This window comes from Mixophyes fleayi, chromosome 3 (assembly GCF_038048845.1).
Source record: "Mixophyes fleayi isolate aMixFle1 chromosome 3, aMixFle1.hap1, whole genome shotgun sequence".
In the NCBI taxonomy this organism is placed as follows: Eukaryota; Metazoa; Chordata; class Amphibia; order Anura; family Limnodynastidae; genus Mixophyes; species Mixophyes fleayi.
Window position 1 is genome coordinate 158,629,047 of NC_134404.1, and position 22,452 is coordinate 158,651,498.

At 38.5% G+C, this 22,452-nt stretch overlaps 1 protein-coding gene across 4 annotated transcripts in view; it reads right to left on the reverse strand.

The window, feature by feature from the left end:
- Window positions 1-22,452, reverse strand: part of IMPG1 (interphotoreceptor matrix proteoglycan 1) — a 288,481-nt gene that overhangs the window by 146,390 nt on the left and 119,639 nt on the right. For all 4 annotated transcript variants that reach the window (XM_075202665.1, XM_075202667.1, XM_075202666.1 and 1 more), the window contains 2 exons: window positions 12,881-12,939; window positions 292-312 (listed from right to left, as the gene is read on the reverse strand). In XM_075202665.1, the coding sequence (XP_075058766.1) occupies window positions 292-312; window positions 12,881-12,939 (80 nt within the window). The remainder of the gene's footprint in view (window positions 1-291; window positions 313-12,880; window positions 12,940-22,452) is intronic.

A 22,452-nucleotide genomic window follows, 5' to 3' on the forward strand; every position in this document is an offset into this window, starting at 1 on the left:
GTATCCCTTCAAATCAGTAGCAGAACATGAAGGGCGGATAATGTCAGGGTTGTTTGAAGCAAACCCAACACCCAACTAGGTGTGTTCACTGAAGAGCCCCATTTCTATTGCTTCCCTGCAGGTAACTCGTCTAATGGTATGAAAAGGGAAGATTTGGGAGTAGCAGTAGACAGGACCAAGGGGTTATAAAGCAGTACCTACAAGAATATGCAATAATGACACATAGCTAAAAAGGGTACTGGAAAATATCATAATTGCATTTCTTTATTATCTTATTATTGAAAATATTACCCATATTTGTCCTTCTTCTTTCTTGATTATGCAGTATGGAAAAGAAAAGACAAGAACATATGTAAATATCAATGCTTCAATTGTCATATATTATAAAATAAATGTGTGAGTTGATTTTTGTTTAATGTGGCATGTTTCTAAATGTTCACGGTTCGCCAGTTCAAACTGCAGTGGTTGCCGTGTTCCTTTAAATAAATTCAGTGTGCAGATCCCACCAGTAAATTCTGTTTCAAATGCTTGGTGTACAGATGAATATAATACCCAGTAATTAAAACAGAACAAATATTGTATACAATGATAATGTAGGTTAATTTGTAAATGCATTTGTTATATCGAGGGGTAGGTCATGCTAACGTTGAATAAAACATGTTATAGAGACCATCCGGCATAAAGCCCTAACATTTTCACATTAGTTATCAGCACATATCTGTTGGAGTAAGCTCTGAGTTACAGATACACGAGCATTCATCCACTGTATAACTGTAGTGTTGCTTTTAACACATTGAAATTTATCTTCCTTTCAAAAATATTAGGCTTAACTGTGAAATAACTTTTAAGGTATATCCACTTATATTTTATTTCCAGGATTACGGGATTTCTGTTCCCATTGCATCACTGCAAAAAGACCAGAAATGTTAGTCAGACAATATCCATCTTCTACATATATACTTAATTATGGGTATCATTAACATAAGCTCAATGATTAATTCAATCATCAATGCTGGAATAACAACATACCTAAGGCCTTTTGTACATGGGTATATTTGTGCGTGCTGCAATGCCAGAAACTCAGATGACCTCATTTATAGTGTTGCACAAAACACTTTAATTTTACCTGTGCACCTACATGGTCCGGCCTGTGGTCATCAAGGTTCACAGTTACTCTGCGCTCTTGGGAGTTACAAACTACAAGTGCACTTAGGAAGTTGGACTATTGAAGTTCTAGCTATATCATTACGTACACCTACCACATTTAGACCTCCCTTTCATTAAATTACATTTTTCAGTTTTTCCTTTAACATAAAAGTTTAGCCTCATTTATGGCAGAAATTAATCATAATTATAATGGAATATTGAGACATTGATACATGTTGAACTTTTGCATTTTCAAAGGTTTGTTTTAAGTTGGGCAAAGTGTGCCCAGTAATGCACTGCTCTGTTGAAGTGCATCTGAAAAGCACAACTTGTGTCTTATTAAAAGTACAGGATGAACCCTAATCTCTGACAGCTCAAAAATGGTAGAAAACCAAACCATTTTGTGTAGTGGAAAATACTGTGGTCGCCTCCACACAGCAAGGAAAGTCCATAAAATGCATCCACTCCACCATTTATTTCACTTCAATAATATTGCTCCATATTATAGTAAAGAGGGATTACCACATGGTAAAGTAAATCGGCTATTTATTATTATAGGATCACAGCAGATATCAGACATTTCTACTGCGGTCCCAGCCTCTTCATCGCAAATACAGTCCTGATAGATGTTTATGGGGTCTGCGAAAATGCCCTATTTATCAAGGTCTGAAATGTATGCACAAAACCAAATAAAATGTATTACTGTATTCTAAATTACATATAATTTAGTAAAACGAACAGTCCATTACCATATCAGATGATCTGGTATTAACATGATGTTAAAGTAGAACATGCCCCAATCTATGTTAAATATAAGATGGGTATCCTGTTTTTAATATGATTTTAAAGCAGAACATGACAATTTGAAGGAGTACTAAGCAAGTGACGGGTTTTCCGCCTTTAATACTATAATATGTGGTAATTACTTACAGTATTACTGGCAAGGAGACAGATCCTTCTGATATGCATATTAATGTTCCCTTGAAACAGGACATCTACTATCCCATGAGAAGTAAAGTACATAAAATATATTTTATGAGGTGTAGGTCAGATTTTGATTTGGGAGCTCATTAAAATTGCTCTGCAATTAGGATGCCCTAAATTATTAAATAGAGTATGTTAGTTGTTTGCACAGCCCGTTGCACTGATTATTAACATTTTGCGTACACCGGAATAAAGTTAACTTTAAGGTAGTTAATATTTAATATCTATTTTTGTGACTGGTACATTTTTTTAATTGGTGTCTCCAGGGATGCTTATATCATGCCAAATTTTGTCACAGGAACTCAAATTTCTATCTAACTTACTTTACTATAAATTCATGTTTACATTGCTAGTAATCTGCAAATGACAGCAAGACTTCCTACCTATTCATCTGTAATACAAAGCATTAGTCGGTCATTGCCCAGTTTCATTGGCAGCTACCACAGTAGAAACCACTTTTGCATAGACCCTGGTTAAATAGAGTACATTTACACAGACTCCTTTTTGCAAGCATAATCTGGTCATGTGTCTACACGGGTCTACTGTGGTCATTGTTGCCAATATATATTGATTGTAGGAAGATGCAAACTATGTCCCACATAACATATTATATACACTATATGGACAAAAGTATTCAAACGGTTGACCATGACACCAACAAGGACTGCAATGACATTGTATTCTTCCAATACGTATACTTTAATATGGAATTGGTCCCCCTTTTGCAGATCAAACCCTGAAAAACAGCCCCATACCATTACCCCTACTCCCCCAAACTTCAAAGTCATTGAGCTCTTCAGAACGACCCATTTTGTATCACAAAAGTTTGCAAATGGAGACTGCATAGCTAGATGCTCGATTTTATACACCTCAGGCAACGGGTCTGATTGAAACACCTCAATTCAATAATTAACAGATGTAGCCAAATACTTTATGGGCAGCACAACAATTATGTGAGCTCATATTGAGGCTGGCAATGAAATTTGGAATTATGAAGAAACACATAATATTTGCATTAAGCAGACATATACACATGTGTGTCACTTATACCATTGTATGGACATTATTGTCTATCTACTACTACAATAAAATAAATAAATAGATAAGCCATAAAGTAAACAAAATAAAAAAAAAACCTGAAATATTGGTTACTAATTATGAAGACCCATTGGTCAATGCTTAGTTGAGACATATTTGATAGGTAATACGCTCAGTAGTCTTTTAGGATAATCTCTATCAACTTTAAACCAATATGTAGCAATATTTGCCCATTTCTCCTTGCAAAATTTCTCCAAATGTGTAAGTGTCATGAAAACTTCTATCCCAGTTTGGGCTTTTGACAGACAGAAATAGGTTTTTGTCCAGGAATCATTGGTAATGTGCACCATGCATTAATCCTACCAAAATTGCCATTCCCTCCCAATAAAAATGATCCCCATTACAAATGGATAATACTGCATTGCTACAGTAATAGCCCTGCTGCAGATGCAAATATAAAATAGCATTTAACTATCTACACATGTTCCAATCTACCCAAATGTCATTATGTATGATTATTATATATTTGTTGATGATACTATAAAAAAAATGTGAAACAAATGGGTGATGCTGTCAAGGGACAATGATGGTTGACAAAGTTGGGTGTTACTGACAGGCACTTTCCAGATGTCATTTGAATTGGAAAACTGGGTTGATGCTGACAAATGATAACAGCGATTGACAAGTAGTCTATTACACTTCAAAGTAAATCACAGCTATGGAGCACGGGATGTGATAAAGAATAAAGGTGTTTATTGATCAAAATACAATATGCCAATAAAAGCAGCATGCAAAACAGAGAGCTGCAGGCAGATACTGACAGTACTACCCCCACCTAGGGCGGATTCCAGACGCCAGATTACCAAAAGTGCTTAAAATCATCAGAATCAGAGTCCACAAAGGGGGTCTGGCAGAGAAGTCCTCGTCTACAGGTGAGAAAACGAAATAAATCATGCCAGAGTAGAGTTGAGGCACAGCAGACCCTCCTCTCTTCTATCTGCCTTTCTTTTTATGGGATCTCATCGGAATAGGAGCCTGAACCGACTGGGTGGAACACAAAGGTAGAACGTGGACTGAAGTGATAGGTGATAATACCGGATGCACAGGTGACTCGCAAGATGGCACTTGCAATTACCGCCTCAACAAAGAGTTCAAGGCATCATCATCATCAGTCTGATAGGACAGTTAGTCTCAATTCAGGGGTTTGCCCATTCCAAGGCTTCTCCTCTAAATTGAGATAACAAAAACAGTACTTGTCTCTTTGGATCATTAACGAGGCTAGGTATGGAGGGTATATGAGAAGCTCAAAACCTCAGAAGGACACGAAGTTGGAAAAGGTGCCCCTCAAAAGTAGGTGATGGCTCGGACAGGACACCATCAGCAAGGGAGGGCCCGGGCTGGGCACACTTGGAGGAGGGCCCAGGGTGGGCACACTTGGAGGAGGACCTGGGCTGGGCACACTTGGAGAAGGGCCTGGGCTTGGCACACTTGGAAGAGGACCCGAACTGCACTGGGAGAAGCCTTGAACTGGACATCAGTGGGAGAAGCCTCGGAATAGACAGCACTGGGAGAATCCTTGGACTGGACAGCAAGTGGCAACTCAGGCTAAACCGTATCAAGAGGCAACTCAGGCTGAACCGTATCAAGTGGAAACTCGGGCTGAGCTGCATGGAAAGGCTACTCGTGCAGAACCGTATCTGGTGACAATGTCTATGGAGCAGATTGAAAGGCAGAGCCGATAGTGAAGCAGACTGTAGGAATTGCGCCTGCTTTGAGAAAGTCCCGTGTTATTAAGGACAAAACGCGTCAGTAGTTTCAATGGTGGCTCTCCTGTTAAGCACTAACGGCACCTGGTTTGCGCGGAACTAATATTCTCCTCCCACTGTTTTCCTCCAGACCGCGAATGTTGTTACACTTCTAGGATGCGGATGTAGTAGGAGCGTGGATCGCGAGTGTTACTGCATCTCTATACACATGGCTGTAGAAGGAGTGAAAGCATTCGATCTCTATGTGGGCATGAGTCCCAGCAATTTCATCAGAAGTTTGTGTTTTTTTCCCTCCGGAGGGTGAAGTTATATTATACTGATAAGAAGTTTTGTATACTCATTGCTTGGATTGTGAACTGTCTTGGAACTTTCAGACGGAGTAGTGAACTGTTTTATTTGTCACCATGGTGCCTGGAATCCAATTATACATTAAGATTTGTTACACTCCAGCTCTCCAATTTTTTTGAACATTGGGTTCGTTTTTATGTGACCTACGTATATAGGACATATATTTCTCTACAAGTTAACCCGTGCATGATACTCATGCATTCTAGTCAAATCAAGCTACTTAAGGTCTTAAAAGGGTTCTTGTCATGCATTTGGGCCTAGCCCAGGCCTCCTCAGGGGAAGAGCGTTACTTCCCGATGCAAGAGCCCTTTTTAATGTGTGTTCATGAGGTAAAATTGCCTCTCGAAAATGAGTTTGACCCCTCAACTCGTAAATTTAGCCTTTACTACCCCTTCCACGGGGTGAAGGGGGGATGATGGAAGTTAACTGACTTCACTATTCTAATTTTTATATTAGATAATGCTAAGAATTTAGTAGGTCAGTGTATAACTCCACCCAGCAGGTGGCGCTGCAGCTTGTTGTTTTTTTTTTCACACACAGACTAACACACGCCGCTAGGCTTATATATATTAGATTTTCGGTCAAGGATTCCATAAGGAGAGTTGCAGTATACTTCATGTTGTTATTTTTGGATACAATATTTTGATCGGTGCCATCCTATTTTATAGCCTCCTTCATAGACGATTTGTCAATATTTATATGTATGGTGCTGTTTGTTTTTCTATGTGTATGTTTTTACGCTTTGGGGATTAAAATGCATATATTTTTTATTATGTCGAAGAAATTACTTGAGTTTATAAGGCAAAAGTATTTACATGGTTGTAACCATTTCTCTATTGGAGAGGATCCTACTTGGGGTATTTTTATTTTTACAGCACTTTGTTTCCGTTTTTTGTTGCATCTTTATATTCAGGGATACGCAGTGGGTCCTGAAATAGCAGCAGTGTCAATAATTACCCTGGATCCAGATTTTTCTTTGTGTTAACCCACTTTGTATATTACAATATTAATATTCTGAATCCATCTAAATAGTGCCAAAGTTTATTCCTTTTGGAAGTTGTGTGTATTTTTATTTAGAATCCAGATTACATTGTTATTTGTTTACATATTTGCTGTAGTAGTAAGATTGTGTGGTTCTACATGAATAGAAATATACTCAATATTTTGTTTACTTTTGTATTCCTAGAACTATTACATAGGGAAGTAGCCAATTGATAGACAGCAATCATAATTAGAATGGAGTGCAGTGTCTTCTAAAAAAATTGGTTAGTGCAGAGATAGGCAACATATTATATATATTTTTTTCTTTAAATATATTTTTATTCAATTTTTGTCAAAGAGAAGCGGCACAGCATATGGTATGATAATACAACTCATAACAGTATTAACAACAAGGGTTTATAATACAGGTAGGGTATAGAACTCAGAACCACTACAGAAGGAATGGTCCTCAAATGTCGTCACATGTGGGCAGACGTGTGTCAATAGTATAATGGTTATGAGATATCTGGAGTACCATGAAGGGAAAAAGGTGAGGGGGAGAGTAAAAGGAAATATCTAGCATATTATATTTTAAGGACCTTACAAGGCATCATTGCAGCTTCAGTAAAACAATACATTGCATTTACAGAGAAGTATTGGACTATATCCACAAACCCTGCAACTCTGCTATTCCACCCTGTGAAGATACCGGGTTTATCTGGCCCAGTGCTACCCAGTACCTTCTAGGATTCGTATGGTCACTCAGGCAAAATGCAGTTATAAAAATACAACAGTATATTTATTGTTATACAAACAACACTAGAATATTAAATACACACAGTAAATAAATGCCAGGCAGATTTACCACATCATCTATCCCTTACCCCAATAACTTAAGGAGATATAGTCACCTGCTGTCCAGACTTCATGACCCATGGATCCCTCTCAGCTGCATATATAGACTCGAGTTAGAAAATGACAATTCAAAACTCCATCTTGCACCTTCCTGAATGAAATCCAAGCATGAACACCCCTCCCCCCTGGAGTTGTTCCTTATATATCACAGGTCTAATTTCCACAGTCTTTCCCCTCCCTGGACAAACCCCTGCATCTATTCTACTTCCCCATTGGCCAGTGCAGGACTAGGGGGTTTGGACAGGGCAGTGGAGATGAGATGTCCTTTCACAGAAGCCCCCTGCTGGGATGCAGACAGAACGTCTGGACTAGTCCTAAGGAGAACAATTGATGCTTAATTGGCTTCCCCTACTTCCAAGGATAAGGTAGCAGTGAGCCCCTCCTAAAATTAACCCCTTACACTACTTTGTGATGTCACAGGGTCCCCAGCTGTTCCATGCTTCCTGTAGAGGAAGGAGGGGGGAGAATGAATGCAGCTCAAGCCCTCTCACCTGTATCCTAGACACCACCTGATCTTTACCCATAAACCTCCTGGCTTCAGTTTAAGGACAATGAATAACATTACTTCAAGTCATCAATATATAATACAAAATATACATATTTAAATTGAATTACAATGTCCCCTTAACCACATGTAATTGGACAATGCAGTTGTAGTCTGATGAGCTGGGGAAACAAAAGAAGGGCTATACAAAGTATTTGCTATAATTCACATATCACACTCGTTTTGTCACATTCCTCCCCTACTTTTTTAGCCCTTGTTTCCCAGTGGCTCCCTAGCCCCAAGTAATCATTTCTTCCAAGTCCAAAGTTTCTGGCCTGCTGTGGTTTCTCCTGGGTCTGATGGCAAGGTAGACAGCAGTACACAGTTCCTCAATCTCCCACCAGGGTCCCATGGCTGCAGGCATATCTTCCCACTCAGCTGGAGTGGGGGTTTATGCTGCCCTGTGTCATAAGATGAGACAACAATAAAACTGGGCCACTCCTGTGCACACATCCATGGTAGGAGAGTTGTAGTCCAACATCCCTTGTGTGCCTTATCCACCCTTAATTGCCCAACTGCAAATAGTCCCTTGGCCTGTCCTCTGTTTCTGGAGACCATGCTCCCCTCCCCCACATATTCAAGTGAAAACTGCCAAGTGGCAGGCAAACTTTCTGGCTCCTTGTCTGTTTGTTTCTGGCAAAGATCCAATCCCCCCTCCCCCAAACACTCAAGGGACAACTGCCCAGTGGCAGGCAAGCGTGGGGGCTCCATTAATTCTTTGCTTATGGGGAATCCTCTGTCCCCCTCCCAAACCACATGTGGGTGCCCCTGTAAGTATGTTTGTGTGCATCTCCCCTCCCCTGCTACCACATCCAACTGTTGCACTACTTCCCTCGCCTCTGGCGCATCGGGGTAGTGTGAATCCTCATTGGACACAGACTTGTCCTCCTGGCAGCAAAGCAAAGTGGATGGTCCAGTGCAGGCCTCTGGTATTGGGTCCTGGATTCCCAGATTTGGAGCTGGAGTGCGATGCATCAAAGCTGGTGGGGCTGGTGAATCTTGCTGTACTGGTGCCCTCTCAGACACCCACTCAGTCAACATCTCCTCATCTGCCAATTCTGCATAGGGGAAGGCATAAGTGTAATTTTCCCAGGGCCCCATGGTAGTGGCCTCTGACATGACAATTCCTTTATCCTCTCCCATTAATTCTGTCCTACAGTCTGTAAACATGATTTCTGCTGAGATCATATGTTGCGCAAGTTTATGATTCTCTTCTGTCACAATTGGGTAAAGCTGTACATCACTTGCCCCGGAGAGCACACATGCGGTATCCTGCGTTACTTCATTAAACAAATTCTTTTCAGGCACAACAGGGATGGATAACTGGTCTTTTCTGTAATTCTGTTCTAACTCAGACACAGTCTCAGGTTCCAATAACACTGGCAAATTATCAGAAGATGCTACTACATGGTACTTACTTGGTAGCTCTTTTCCATCCAAGTCACCAAATGGGAGAATTTCTCCTAATCCTTTCTGAGTAGTCAGAGGTACAACATCCTCACCAAGCAGTTCTTCTCCAGTCTCCCCCAAGATAGTAGCTTGGGCAACTGTATTTAATCCACTGGGATGGACCTCCCCCTGATTAACAGACTGAGCAGCCATCTTTTTAGAGTGTGATAAAAGATATTCCAATTGGCATTTTTCAGTATTCACTCGATAACACTGATCCTGCCACATTTCAGTGTCCGTAAATCCTTGCCGCCATACCTCATCCTCTGCTTCTTCAAAACTCTGTTGCAGACATTGCATTTGTTCCCAGAGAGGTATGTGGGGACCTAAAGTGAGCATCCATTTTCTATAAACACTAAAGGCATTGATGGGATTCTCCTGATCTTTTAACAAACGTTTCAGGATATCCATGTGTGTGCTGTACAGGTAAGGTACACCCCGGATCTGGCATTCCACTATCAGCTCCTCCATACTCATTGTCTCTAGTGGATCTGTAGAATCTGCTAATGGGACAGATTCTATTAATACATTTGCAGGGGATTCATCAGGCATGTCCCTGTGCTGTAATAGTCCATTTACGTCTTGTTTGTACTGCTGATTATTGTTGTATCTGGATTCTCCCTTGGCCAGATTCTGCATAGTACAAATAACTTCATGTGTAAAATCATCCCATGCTGGTTCATCCTGAAAATTACAGGCACTTGCCTCCTCTTTCAACATTAGGAACACATCCAACAGGTTCTCCAATTTCTCCTGTAGACTGGCTCCTTCCCACATAATAATCTTTGGGCACTCCTCATCCCAATAATCCAAAATGTGCTGCATTGTGGTGGGGTGGTGCAACACATCCATATCCCCATCCTGCAGACACTCCCACAGTCCTTCATCCCAGTACACCTTTCTCCTGGTTGTACTGGACTGCTTCATCCCTTCCTTTGGGAACTTTTTCAACACTGGGCTGTGATCTGCTCTCTTGTTCCTAGAGCTCACACCCATTTTAATTCCAGGGATCACCTCACTGTGATTTCCTCTCTTTGAGACACGGTTCCATCTTCCGCTCTCCTCTGGCGGGGTGCGCTTCCCCTTATCAAATCGGCACTTAGGCGGCATCTTCCCTCGCCTAAAGCCCACAGCGCTTTTCGTGACACTTTCTACCTTAAAGCCTTTAGGAGTAAGTTCAGGATAATGTGGTAACTGGTTTCTAGTGCTAACTGCTTTGCAGAGCCCTGGAATGTATCACGATACAGTTCCCCTGCAGCTCTACCCAGAGAAGACCTGGGACTGAGTGACCCCACTGCTTGCCACCAAAAATGTGAAGATACCGGGTTTATCTGGCCCAGTGCTACCCAGTACCTTCTAGGATTCGTATGGTCACTCAGGCAAAATGCAGTTATAAAAATACAACAGTATATTTATTGTTATACAAACAACACTAGAATATTAAATACACACAGTAAATAAATGCCAGGCAGATTTACCACATCATCTATCCCTTACCCCAATAACTTAAGGAGATATAGTCACCTGCTGTCCAGACTTCATGACCCATGGATCCCTCTCAGCTGCATATATAGACTCGAGTTAGAAAACGACAATTCAAAACTCCATCTTGCACCTTCCTGAATGAAATCCAAGCATGAACACCCCTCCCCCCTGGAGTTGTTCCTTATATATCACAGGTCTAATTTCCACAGTCTTTCCCCTCCCTGGACAAACCCCTGCATCTATTCTACTTCCCCATTGGCCAGTGCAGGACTAGGGGGTTTGGACAGGGCAGTGGAGATGAGATGTCCTTTCACAGAAGCCCCCTGCTGGGATGCAGACAGAACGTCTGGACTAGTCCTAAGGAGAACAATTGATGCTTAATTGGCTTCCCCTACTTCCAAGGATAAGGTAGCAGTGAGCCCCTCCTAAAATTAACCCCTTACACTACTTTGTGATGTCACAGGGTCCCCAGCTGTTCCATGCTTCCTGTAGAGGAAGGAGGGGGGAGAATGAATGCAGCTCAAGCCCTCTCACCTGTATCCTAGACACCACCTGATCTTTACCCATAACCCTCCTGGCTTCAGTTTAAGGACAATGAATAACATTACTTCAAGTCATCAATATATAATACAAAATATACATATTTAAATTTAATTACAATGTCCCCTTAACCACATGTAATTGGACAATGCAGTTGTAGTCTGATGAGCTGGGGAAACAAAAGAAGGGCTATACAAAGTATTTGCTATAATTCACATATCACACTCGTTTTGTCACACACCCAATAAGAACAACATAACCTGCTTTTGCCTAAAATTGTATGCAATATACTTGGTACCAAATGCAAAAAATAAGAGTGGGACTCCATGTACTCAAATGTCAAGTTTAGTATCATTTAAAGGCTATGGTAAAATGTGTATTCAAGGTTGTTTTCATTAGACGACTATTTTTTTAGAGTCAATAAGTAACTAGTTCACAACAACATATTAGCCTTTCATAAAGGTGAAAGCATGAGATGAAAATACTCTTATGTACACTTTCACTGTACATAATGTACATAAAACCCTTACAAATTTCCAAATGTTTTCAATTTCATAAGTAATGTCAAATTGACATAGTGAAAATCTATTGACTGAGGGTGTAGGCTTACTCTGCTCTACTAGACCAGACACTGCATTGTACGTACAGTACCTATGTGGAATATAAAATCTCAACAATACGCACTGACAAAATAAAATATTAAGCAATTAATGTTACCTGTCAATAATATAGTCTTTTATGATTATAAATGGACATTTTCTTAAAAATATTTTTTCCCTTGGAAAATCATTTATCAGGCTGTCCTTAATGTCTCTGTACATAAAATACATTGTTACATTTGCTCTTGATTGTAAACACGTTTTCACTTACATTTTCAGCACTAGTGTTTGGAACTTAAACTAGCCCCCCCAGTTGGAGCAAGAGATTTGGCAAAAAAACAGCGTACTTCTGTGTGCTCCTGAGTTTGACTTAGACGTGGCTGCAGGGGAACGCCCTTAATCTACATTGCCTACGTAAATCCGCCTATTCCCCACCTCATTCACTCCCCTAAATCATAGGCTGTAGTGTCATATGCGCTCAAAGCTGACTTGGACGTGGCTGCGTTCTGTTGCATATCGTCCGGTTCTAAGCATGTACAGTGTGATTTTTGCGTACAATATGCACAAAACCGGCAGACACTTTCCTTAGTGAGGACTCAGGCTCTTTGACTTCACATATTCTTAAGATACAACTTTTAGTTTATCTATCTGTGCATGTCCCATGAGTATGACGTAATGTTGCTTATGATGATGACAGACATATTTTTACAATGGAAATATCTATATGCTGGATTACAAGTTGCACCTGATAATTTTTACACATATGTTCGGACAGCACTTTTGCGGTCAGCTCTTCATGAGTTCCTACTTCATTAAACTTGTTTAAACAATAAAGATCTAAATATAAAATACAGCATTGTATGTTTCTCGGTTAATACCCTTATCTTGTAATCTTACTAAATATAGAGTTTTTTTCTCTCTCGATCGTCTTTATACCTTGCTCAATAAGTATAAACTGAACATAAATGTAAATGTTTAAGAATTCCTCCCTACACAGACTACATTTATTTACTGTGTGAACAATACAGTACAATATAGTAGTACTTACTAGAATAATTAAAATGAAAATACGTAGAGAAACTTACCTAAATCGTAGAACCTTTATCTCTTTAAATCCTGGAAGCTTTTCAAACACCTTTTGCATCTGTTAGAAAGAAAACAAAATATGATTGTTTACTAAAGTAATTTTAGGATGTTCGCATCAGGCAAAATAGAAGTAGTCTGGTGCAAATAGTGTTTAATGTAATTTATTGGTCTGCCATTGTCTTCAGTCATATGGAAGCACTATATTGTATCAGATCTTTCCTCATTCTATGTGCTATCTAATTTCACATCTTATATCAAACGGTTGTAGTGAAAATGTATTGTTTGTTTAGTCAATAAAATAAAGCAATACAGAGCACTAGATCATGTGTACGAAGCAAGACAGTGGTGTTCCTCTGTATTATGGCCTTGAAACATGCAGGAAATTTTTATTAATGCGCATAGTAGAATTGCAGATATTTTGCACTTTCGCATTTTCCCATTCATAAATGACCATGCTTGTATCAGAAAACAAATAGTGGTTTATAGTTTGGTATGACATAGTGAGAATATTTATATAGTTAAAGTTCAATATGTAAAATCTAAATATGGAAATGAATAGCAGTTTTGTAGGAATTTTTGATAGGTGAATTAGAAGGAAATTTCCATAAGTAGCTTACACCTACAGATTTATTTAATTAGGCAATTTTTAAAGGAAAATAGGGTCATGTTTGCTTTTAGCAGTTTGTAAAACTAAGTGAAAACAAGCTTGGGAGCTGCATAAGTTTGCTACATATAGTTAGCACTTATATTCTATTTGTGAAAAATAACTACATTAACCTAGTATATTTTGTGATTACATTCTTAATACTTAATTTAGAATTACCCAAAATATTAATCACTAGTCACAAAGTGTTTGCGAGAACACAAATCTCTAAGTTCAATTTCAGACATTTTAGCTCTAGTTGCAATTTCCCAATACAGAAAAGACGACCTTGCACATAGACTATTCCATACACATTGGCCTTGATGACACTCTTGTCACAACATACTCTATAATAATAATAACAAACAACCAATGTTTTTTGTTAGAGCGCACAATTATACAGTATGACAGCTTCCGCATTGCTGGCTATTATCCCATATGATTGCTACAATACATCATACATGCCAACTTTTAAGACTTCTCCCCGGGAGAGATCCAGGGAAGAAGTTATGTGACATGGGGTAGTAGGAGGGCGTGATGACATTGTCTCGTCCCCATAGCCCCGCCCCCACTGTAAAAAGCCGAAATTCATGGCATTGAATGGAGGAGGTGGAGCTTAATGACGCGATTAAGCCCCCCCTCCATTCACTGCCATGAATTTGGGCAAATGCAGGAGTTTTGCCTACTCTTCCGGGAGTCTGTGAGGACTCCCCGAAATTCGGGAGCCTCGCGGGAATTCCGGGAGGGTAGGCAAGTATGCAATACATTTAATGTAAAACCTCTTAAGAGCTCCCACATAGGAGAACCAATTTACCGAGCAGTCTGCTTTTGGAGTGTGAGAGGAAACTGGAGCACCTGGAGGAAACCCACACAAACAAAGGGAGAACAGACTCCAGAAAAATAGGGCCCTAGATGGAATCAAACTCCTGCCCCAGCGCTGTGAGGCAGCAATGCTAAGCACTGTTCCTCCACGATGCCCATTGAATTTAACATTTATATGTGTAATTTCTAGCATTCATTTTGCAAATATTTAATTGTTACACATGGAGTTGTTATACTTATCTGTGTTCTGGGGAAGCAATAAAGCCTCCCATTTATCATTTCCAGTAGATATCCCTGAGAGCTGCAACTTGCATTAGCAATATTCACACTTAGCATAATGTTGTCAACACAACCTTTATTTATGGCATAATACTGGTGATTGTGTCTGCAGTAAGTGGTGACATTTCTAGGTGCAAGCCATTATGTAAAATGTATTTCAAGCTGTGTAATCTACTACCATATTACAGGGAGAATAGGTAACTATGGGTATTTTCACATAAGATGATATAATTAAGTATTTCATGCTGTGGTCATGTTTAACTATAGCTTTTAGAGAGCTATCACCAGAGCCAGCAGTGAGAGTTTTGTGTAGGATGTACAGCTTGCAAACTGTATTTTTCTAGATAATCCCTCCCTTTCTAGCTGCTGCTGTTACTTATTAATTACTTAATTTATTGAACAACTTCCACTTTGTGTAAAACTAAACTGTTCAGAGTTGAAATGAAATATAGTTTTACACAAAACGGAAGTAGAGGTTGTGAATCAAGGAAGCTTATTGGAGCTACCCATGTTCTTAATTTTTTCATTGAAAGTGAGAAAGTAAATGGTTAATATCCCAACATCGAACAGAAGTCTGTAAACATTCTAATTATTTGAAAGTGTTTTTATTTTACTTATAATATTAGCAATTCCCCTTTCTGATAATATTACTTTGGTGGGCATATCTCCCCTGACACCCTCTCAGGGGCACGCTAGAAGCATAATATAGATGCAGGATAAGCATTTTTCATCTGCATATGCAGTACAAAAGTTTGTTTCTTTGTGCTTAAAAACACGACTTGTGTCCAACTCTAAATGAGACCCTTTTTTTGTACTGCGCTGCATTAGAAATAGTATTAAATATCTATTTTTATTAAAATTTTGAATTTAAACAATCTACAACCTTTGCTGTTAAGTAAACACAGGGGGCCTGATTCACCAAGGCACATATTCTGAGCGCAACTCGCATTTAATATTGTACGCGCGTATTTCAGCTTTGCAAATAGCCAAATTCATCAAGTTTTTTTTACATTTTTTTTTTGTCATATAATACAATTTTTAGGATGTTGTTAATGTGTACTGTGCATAAATGACATTTATAAAGTTCCTCCTGATTGCAAACACATGTTATAGCATGCATACAAGACTGTCATCCCTGTTGATCAGTACTTAGACTAGCCCTGTAGCTGGAGCAAGAGATACAGCAGAAAAACTAGTAACTTTGAGATAGCCAGAGCTGGATTCAGACGAGGCTACATGCGCTTGTGTTTGGCACGCTACTTCTGTAAATTCACTAAGGCAAAAAGCCCCTTCAGGGCACCGTTCAAAATCGTAGACTGTAGTAATTGTCTTTTGCATTCGAAGACAGAGCGACCAGGGCTGCGTTCACGGACGTATCTCCCAGTTCTTGGCATACACAGAGCGATTTTGTGTACAATACGCTCAAAATTGGCAGATACTTGCCTTGATTAAATAAGCCCAGGAATCGCAGATCATTCATCAATTGTATAAACAAAAAGTATGACGGTGATAATGCTAGAGTGACAAGAAGCAGACCATTCTCTCCCCTTAGGTCTGTCTATGTTGTCTTCATCTCAGGCAGCCTCTTAAGCCTAATAAACGATGTTGACCAAGTCTGTAAGTGGTGAATGTACAGCATAAGGCAGTCTTTGTACTCTGATTTCTTTTTGCTGAATTTTTCAAAATTGTTAGTTTGCAATTTGGTAAATTTTCTGAGGTTCTGAAAGACTGAATTTAGCAGAAACTAACATCTTATCACAAACAATCTTACCAGCTAATTCCACTCAAACTAATAATTTAGGGTTGGGTGAAAATAAGTGAGAGAGGATAACATGCATAATGTTACCTGTATGTTCTCTGTCAATTTTGCAGGTCTCCCATATGTCTAAAGGCCCCAAGCAGTTTGGTATGACACAGTGAGAATATTTCTATAGTTAAAGTTCAATATGTAAAATCTAAATGTGGAAATTAATAGCAGTTTTGTAGGAATTTTTGATAGGTGGATTAGAAGGAAATTTCCATAAGTCGCTTACTGTATAGTAGCACCAAGCCCGGCCTGGCACTTCTGGCAACAGGGCCGGCGCTGCCTCGCTCTCACCGGACCATGCTGTCACTGAATTTTTTTTCTAGATTCACCGCTGTTTGCACTAGCAGCCCTTGGTTTCAAAAAATGGCATGTGCAGCTACTCCTCCCATGGGCCTTTGCTGAGCCACTAGGCCTGTGGGCTTTCAATGCCAGGGCTGATTTTTTAGTCCAAGTCCGGCTCTGTTAGTCGCAAAAAGCATATATCCACCTACAGATTTATTTAATTAGGCAATTTATAAAGGGAAATAGGTTCATGTTTGCTTTTAGCAGTTTGCAAAACTAAGTGAAAACATTCTGTATCAAAAAAGAACAGGTAACATTTCAAATGTTATTCAATTTCCACTAATTCCACCCAAAAAAAATATTTTTTTTAAACTTTGTAGATTTGTCCCACCTTTGAACGTTAATTGAATTGTCAAATTGTTTACCAAATGTGTGGCAGCATGACGATGAACTAATACGTCTAGTACGTCTGATTGGCGCTAGGAACTTTGACCTCTTTTGCTCTGGGGAGGGTGAACCGTGTATTTGACTGTAAAAGTACCTCAGAGTAATTGTTGTCACAGATTACTTACTCTTCTTCTTGTCAAAAACACAAACACTTAAAGTTATTCATGTGTTAAAGAACATTTTTTTTTCTCTCTCTCTCATTTATATTTTGGAACAAATTTAAATTTGCAATCCCCAGAAAATCGATGAGAGTTGCTGCTAGAATGTATTAATACATTCAATGTTTTAGCAATCTGTATTATAATTTAGAAATATTGTATTGAGAATATAGCTTTAGTTAAAAGGCTACAAACATTCTCAAATATATATGTAAAAGTAAGGTTGAGTGGTCCTCTAATCCAGAGTATTACTGGAAAAACAGTTATTCACAATAATGCTATTTAATTCTTATAGTGAATATACAATAGATTGAGGATAGATACAAAAATGTAGTAGAAAAAAGGATGTTGTTTTCATTGTATATGGAAAATGATGGCGATGAATTGCATCTGTTAGATGTTAGATATTATGAAACAGAGCAGAGTTTAAGCAGAAATAAAGTTTTAGCCATGTGGCTGTCGCTCGTTCTGTGCTCCCTGAAGAAAGAGAAGGGAAAATGTTGGCATTATGCTTGGTAAGGAGAGGTTAGGGGAGGTTAAGTGTCTCTATCTCAAAGTTTGGCTATAGGGACCAGCAAAGTTCGATTTATGCCCGTACATGGTTGTTATAGCGGGGAAAAATAGTAATAATAATAATAATGTTCTCGGGCCTGATTCATTAAGGATCTTAACTTGAGAAACTTCTTATTTCAGTCTACTGGACAAAACCATGTTACAATGCAAGGGGTGCAAATTAGTATTCTGTTTTGCACATAAGTTAAATACTGCCTGTTTTTTCATGTAGCACACAAATATCAACTTTGAATTTCAGTGTACAAATAAGCGATCAAGTATTTATGTACTACATGAAAAAACAGTCAGTATTTAACTTATGTGCAAAATAGAATACTAATTTGCACCCCTTGCATTGTAACATGGTTTTGTCCAGTAGACTGAAATAAGAAGCTTCTCAAGTTAAGATCCTTAATGAATCAGGCCCCTTATTATTAAGTCAGTACAAACATTTACTAGTAGGAAATCTTTATTCATTCCTTTCTATTGCTTTTGAACTTACATTTCTATTTCCTTTGCAGATTACCTCTGCTTTAAATAAGGTGATTTCTTGCACATCATGAAGACTTGCCGTTTCAGGCCCGGACAGAGTGTTGTTCACTTATGGAATGCTCTTATTTTTGTCACTTGGAAGCATGGCTTTTGAAAACTGTAGACATACTATTATTAGAAAGGGTTATATTTCAGCCAAAAGTATATTTATGCCTCAGAAGGACATGCTTTTTCTCATAGAAGTGCATGGGTCAATGCACAAAGAGATTTTTCCCTTTTTGTCCAAACATGATTGCTAATGCTAGGAGGAAGGTTGGTCTCCATGGAGTAAAAATGTGCTTCAAAGGAGATGTCTAGAGGTTTTTTGTTTTAGCCCGTTTATACCTTCTGGACATTGGAGATGGTAGCTCTAAGTCTATCATGTCATCCTGTCCACTATTATTAGTTTTTATTGGTCACATTGCTCCTTCTCACTAAATTGCTGCCAGTGGTTTTCCTGTAAAGTGCTGGTTTTCAAAATATGTAATTTTCTTGGCAGTTTTCTATTAAAATTACAAGCATTATAAAAGCTTGGCCAATTCCTCATTAAGTTTAATAGAGTTGTGAGGAGCTAGTTTACAGGATAATTGGTGAGTGTTGTGGAAAGTAGGTTAGTGTAATATTACAACGATTTCTGAATGGTGTCTTTTGGTTTTTTTGTGTCTTGTTTCTTATTTGTTAGTTATCCGGTTTGTTGTTTCTTTTTTTTGTGTCTATTCTTTAAGCCCAGTCTCTGTTGTTTATGAGTGAGTGCAATTTGTATTAGTTAGCTAGCTAGTTGTGTTTGTTACTATGCTTTTTTTTGTTATTTGTTGGCGAGTATGGAGAGAGAGAGGCTAGGGGATTGGAGTGTGGAGCAAGAAGGGGCATAGGAGGCACAGGAGGTATTAGATGAGGCAGAAAATGATAGCCAGGTTGAGAAGACCGAGGCAGGGTGTAATATTAGATTTTCACACAATGAAAAATGTGTATTAGTATCAACTATAATCCCCTGCTATGAACAAATCTTGGGGAGCCAGGCAACCACGACCCTGTTAAGGTGGAAACATCAGTTATGGGCCAATGTCTGTAAAGCAGTGAATGCAGTGGGGCCACTAATGAGATCTATGAACCACTGCAGGAAGAGATTTCCAGACTTAAAAAGGTGGCTTAAAGACAAAAATTGCTGAGGAGAGAGAGGCTGCCCCCCCCCCCACTTTGCCAGGAATATACCACCCATGAGGAGAAGCTACGTCACATACTGCCATCTGAGCTAATTGTGGGTTTCCATGTGTAGGAAATGGATTGACCTCCATCACAGCAACAGACTGGTGAGTTAATATTTTTTAAATATATAATTAATATAATTATTTATGTCATAAAGCATGTTAAATGTGTACATTTTTCTGCAAACTTGTTGACACTAGTAATTAGCTGATGCCATGAATATGAGAAGTTTTTACTCCACAGCATAGATAGAGATAATAAGCTTCAGAAATTAATTTGTTTTTTGTCTCATGGTTCAATCCACAGTTTTATCACAGAGGCAAGTGTCATCACCATCCAGACCACAACCAGTCCATGGAGAGGTAATTGGTGAGGCTTCCTTTAAAAAATAAATAAATGATGTCAATACTCTTATTATAATGACTTTAATTTCAGAATGTTGTGTGACAGGATTTTGATGCTATAGGCTCCAAATCATCTCTCACCAGGTGTGAAAGCTTCAAGAGGTTTGTGCAGTTGAGGCAAAACATTTATACTATTTCCTGATCGGAAAGGAAGTCCAGGTTCAAACATCCACAAAAAATAAGGGGTCTGCAGCTTCTCCACAGAACCTGATGCTGATGCTTCTCCTCCTTCCTCCTTCTCCTCTGCTCCAAACTCCACAAAGCATACATGCTGAATATTGAATGTACAATTTTACCAGCAAACCCCATTTTGCAACATCCACACTAGCAGCCAGGTTTTTGTAGGCACCATACTCAATCATAGGTCAATTGGTTGCGATTTGAGCAATCTCGCTTAACGCAACCATTGTTTTTTTATAGTGTTTTTAAATATGATGGTTGTGTTCTTACCATGTAACAAATTTGTGTTGGCGATGTGTAAAGTGGTGCTTTGTAAAATGATGACTTGGCCTTTAGTAAATCGTTCAAGTTTTGCAGAAAACTTTTTTTTTTTTTTTTTTTTTTTACTAAACCACTCTTTATTAAATCTCTCACTTGACTTGTGGCTGACAGAGAGTAAGAAATGGACCACAATAATTTCAGAGTGCTTTAGTAATATGTGTGCACATTATTATGGGCAGGCTGTTTGGTATAGATACTTAACTTAATAATTTATAATATGAACATTGATAAATAATGTTATATAAGGAGACTGTGATAGCTCAGATCATCCTTTTGAATACAAATTAGACAGCAATTAAAAGAAGATAAAGGAATGTGGTTAATAGGACTACAAATCAATCCTATGTAAAAAGGCCATTCTAATCACTCACAAATCATGCTCTTTCAAAGTAAAGCTTTATACATGTGCTAAATAGTGGTTTAGTGCAACCTACTCTGTCGAGGAATCAAGTTATGAGAAGGATATGGACTAGAGCTGTGGCTCATTGAGATGTACAGGCTCTGGGATACAAAAATATTGGATATCATGTATAAAGCTGTCATAAAATAGCACAACAACCTCTTCATAACCTGATCACACATTTAGTGGAATACAATAAATTCATATTAAATCACAACCACAAAGTATTACCTCAACATTATTAAATGTAGCAACAAAGCAAGTACAATAAGATGAAATGATCACATAAACCCCATACAGTACCTTATATAGTTGAAACTCCTAAAAGAGAGTTTCATACAATACAATATGTACAAATTCTCATTTTCTTTGATAACAAAACAACACAATCTATAGAGAGAAAAATGCATTTCCATTTCCATGTAATAACATGTATCTAATAGAATGAATATGTCATAAAGAAAGAAGCTAAATATTTTCTCATTTTCACAATTATTATGCATTTGGGTGTTAAAACAATTTGTGACTTTGGAGTGATGTGAATTCAAGTTTCCTTGAAGTGTCCAGCAATTATTTCCATTTAAATGCAAACAGCCAACATTCAATTACTGATAGCAGTCTTAATTATGTTCATAGTTAAAACAACACACTGACATGTTGTCATGATAACCCACCAGTTGAGTGATAGATTTACAAATTAAAGTGGACAGGGACTGTAAGTTTGAGAGACAGCATAATGTGATTAATTGGAGTCACTTTTATTTATTAGTAGTCTGTCAGTATGCTTACTATATGTAATAATATCGAATTTGCCATACACAGGTCAACAGCATGAAATCACACAGGCCTCTCCTCATCTCTTCCTGGTTACAAAGTCCTGATTCCGTGTATTGGGCACCCTCACTCCTCATCACTACATGGTTGCTATGTCCAGGTACTGTGTTTTGAGTGTGTTTGTGACATCATTACGTAATGATGTTGTTGCAACTATTGCACTGAGATGTATTTGGCACAGGAATATGGTCCTGCACTGCTCCGATTTAAGTCGCCTGTTCTTAACATTAGTTCTGGACATTTGGTGTGTGAACACCTTTGCTTATTGTTAGTCGGTTGCTGACCTTTTGCACTCCTAAACACTCTGGGTCTAATTCATTAAGAAAAGTAAAGTAAAAAAATTAGTAACTTTGAACCTTGGCAAAACCATGTTACAATGCAAGGGCTGCAAATTAATTTATTATTTTGCACATAAGGAAAATACTGGCTGTTTTTTCATGTAAGACGCAAATACTTAATAGCTTTATTTTTACATTGACATTAAAAGTTGATCTAGGACATGCAGGGCCGGATTAAGGGAATGGAGATAATATCTGTAAAAATATTACTACTGACACTAAGTTACTCCAACTCCAAATAACACCATGCACTTTATAAGTTTTTCTTGACTCCAGTACTCATGTACCCCAAACATAGGTAACATTTTCTTATAGCATGCAAAGGAAAAAATATTTATTGGACTGTTATTAGCAATCATCCCACCGG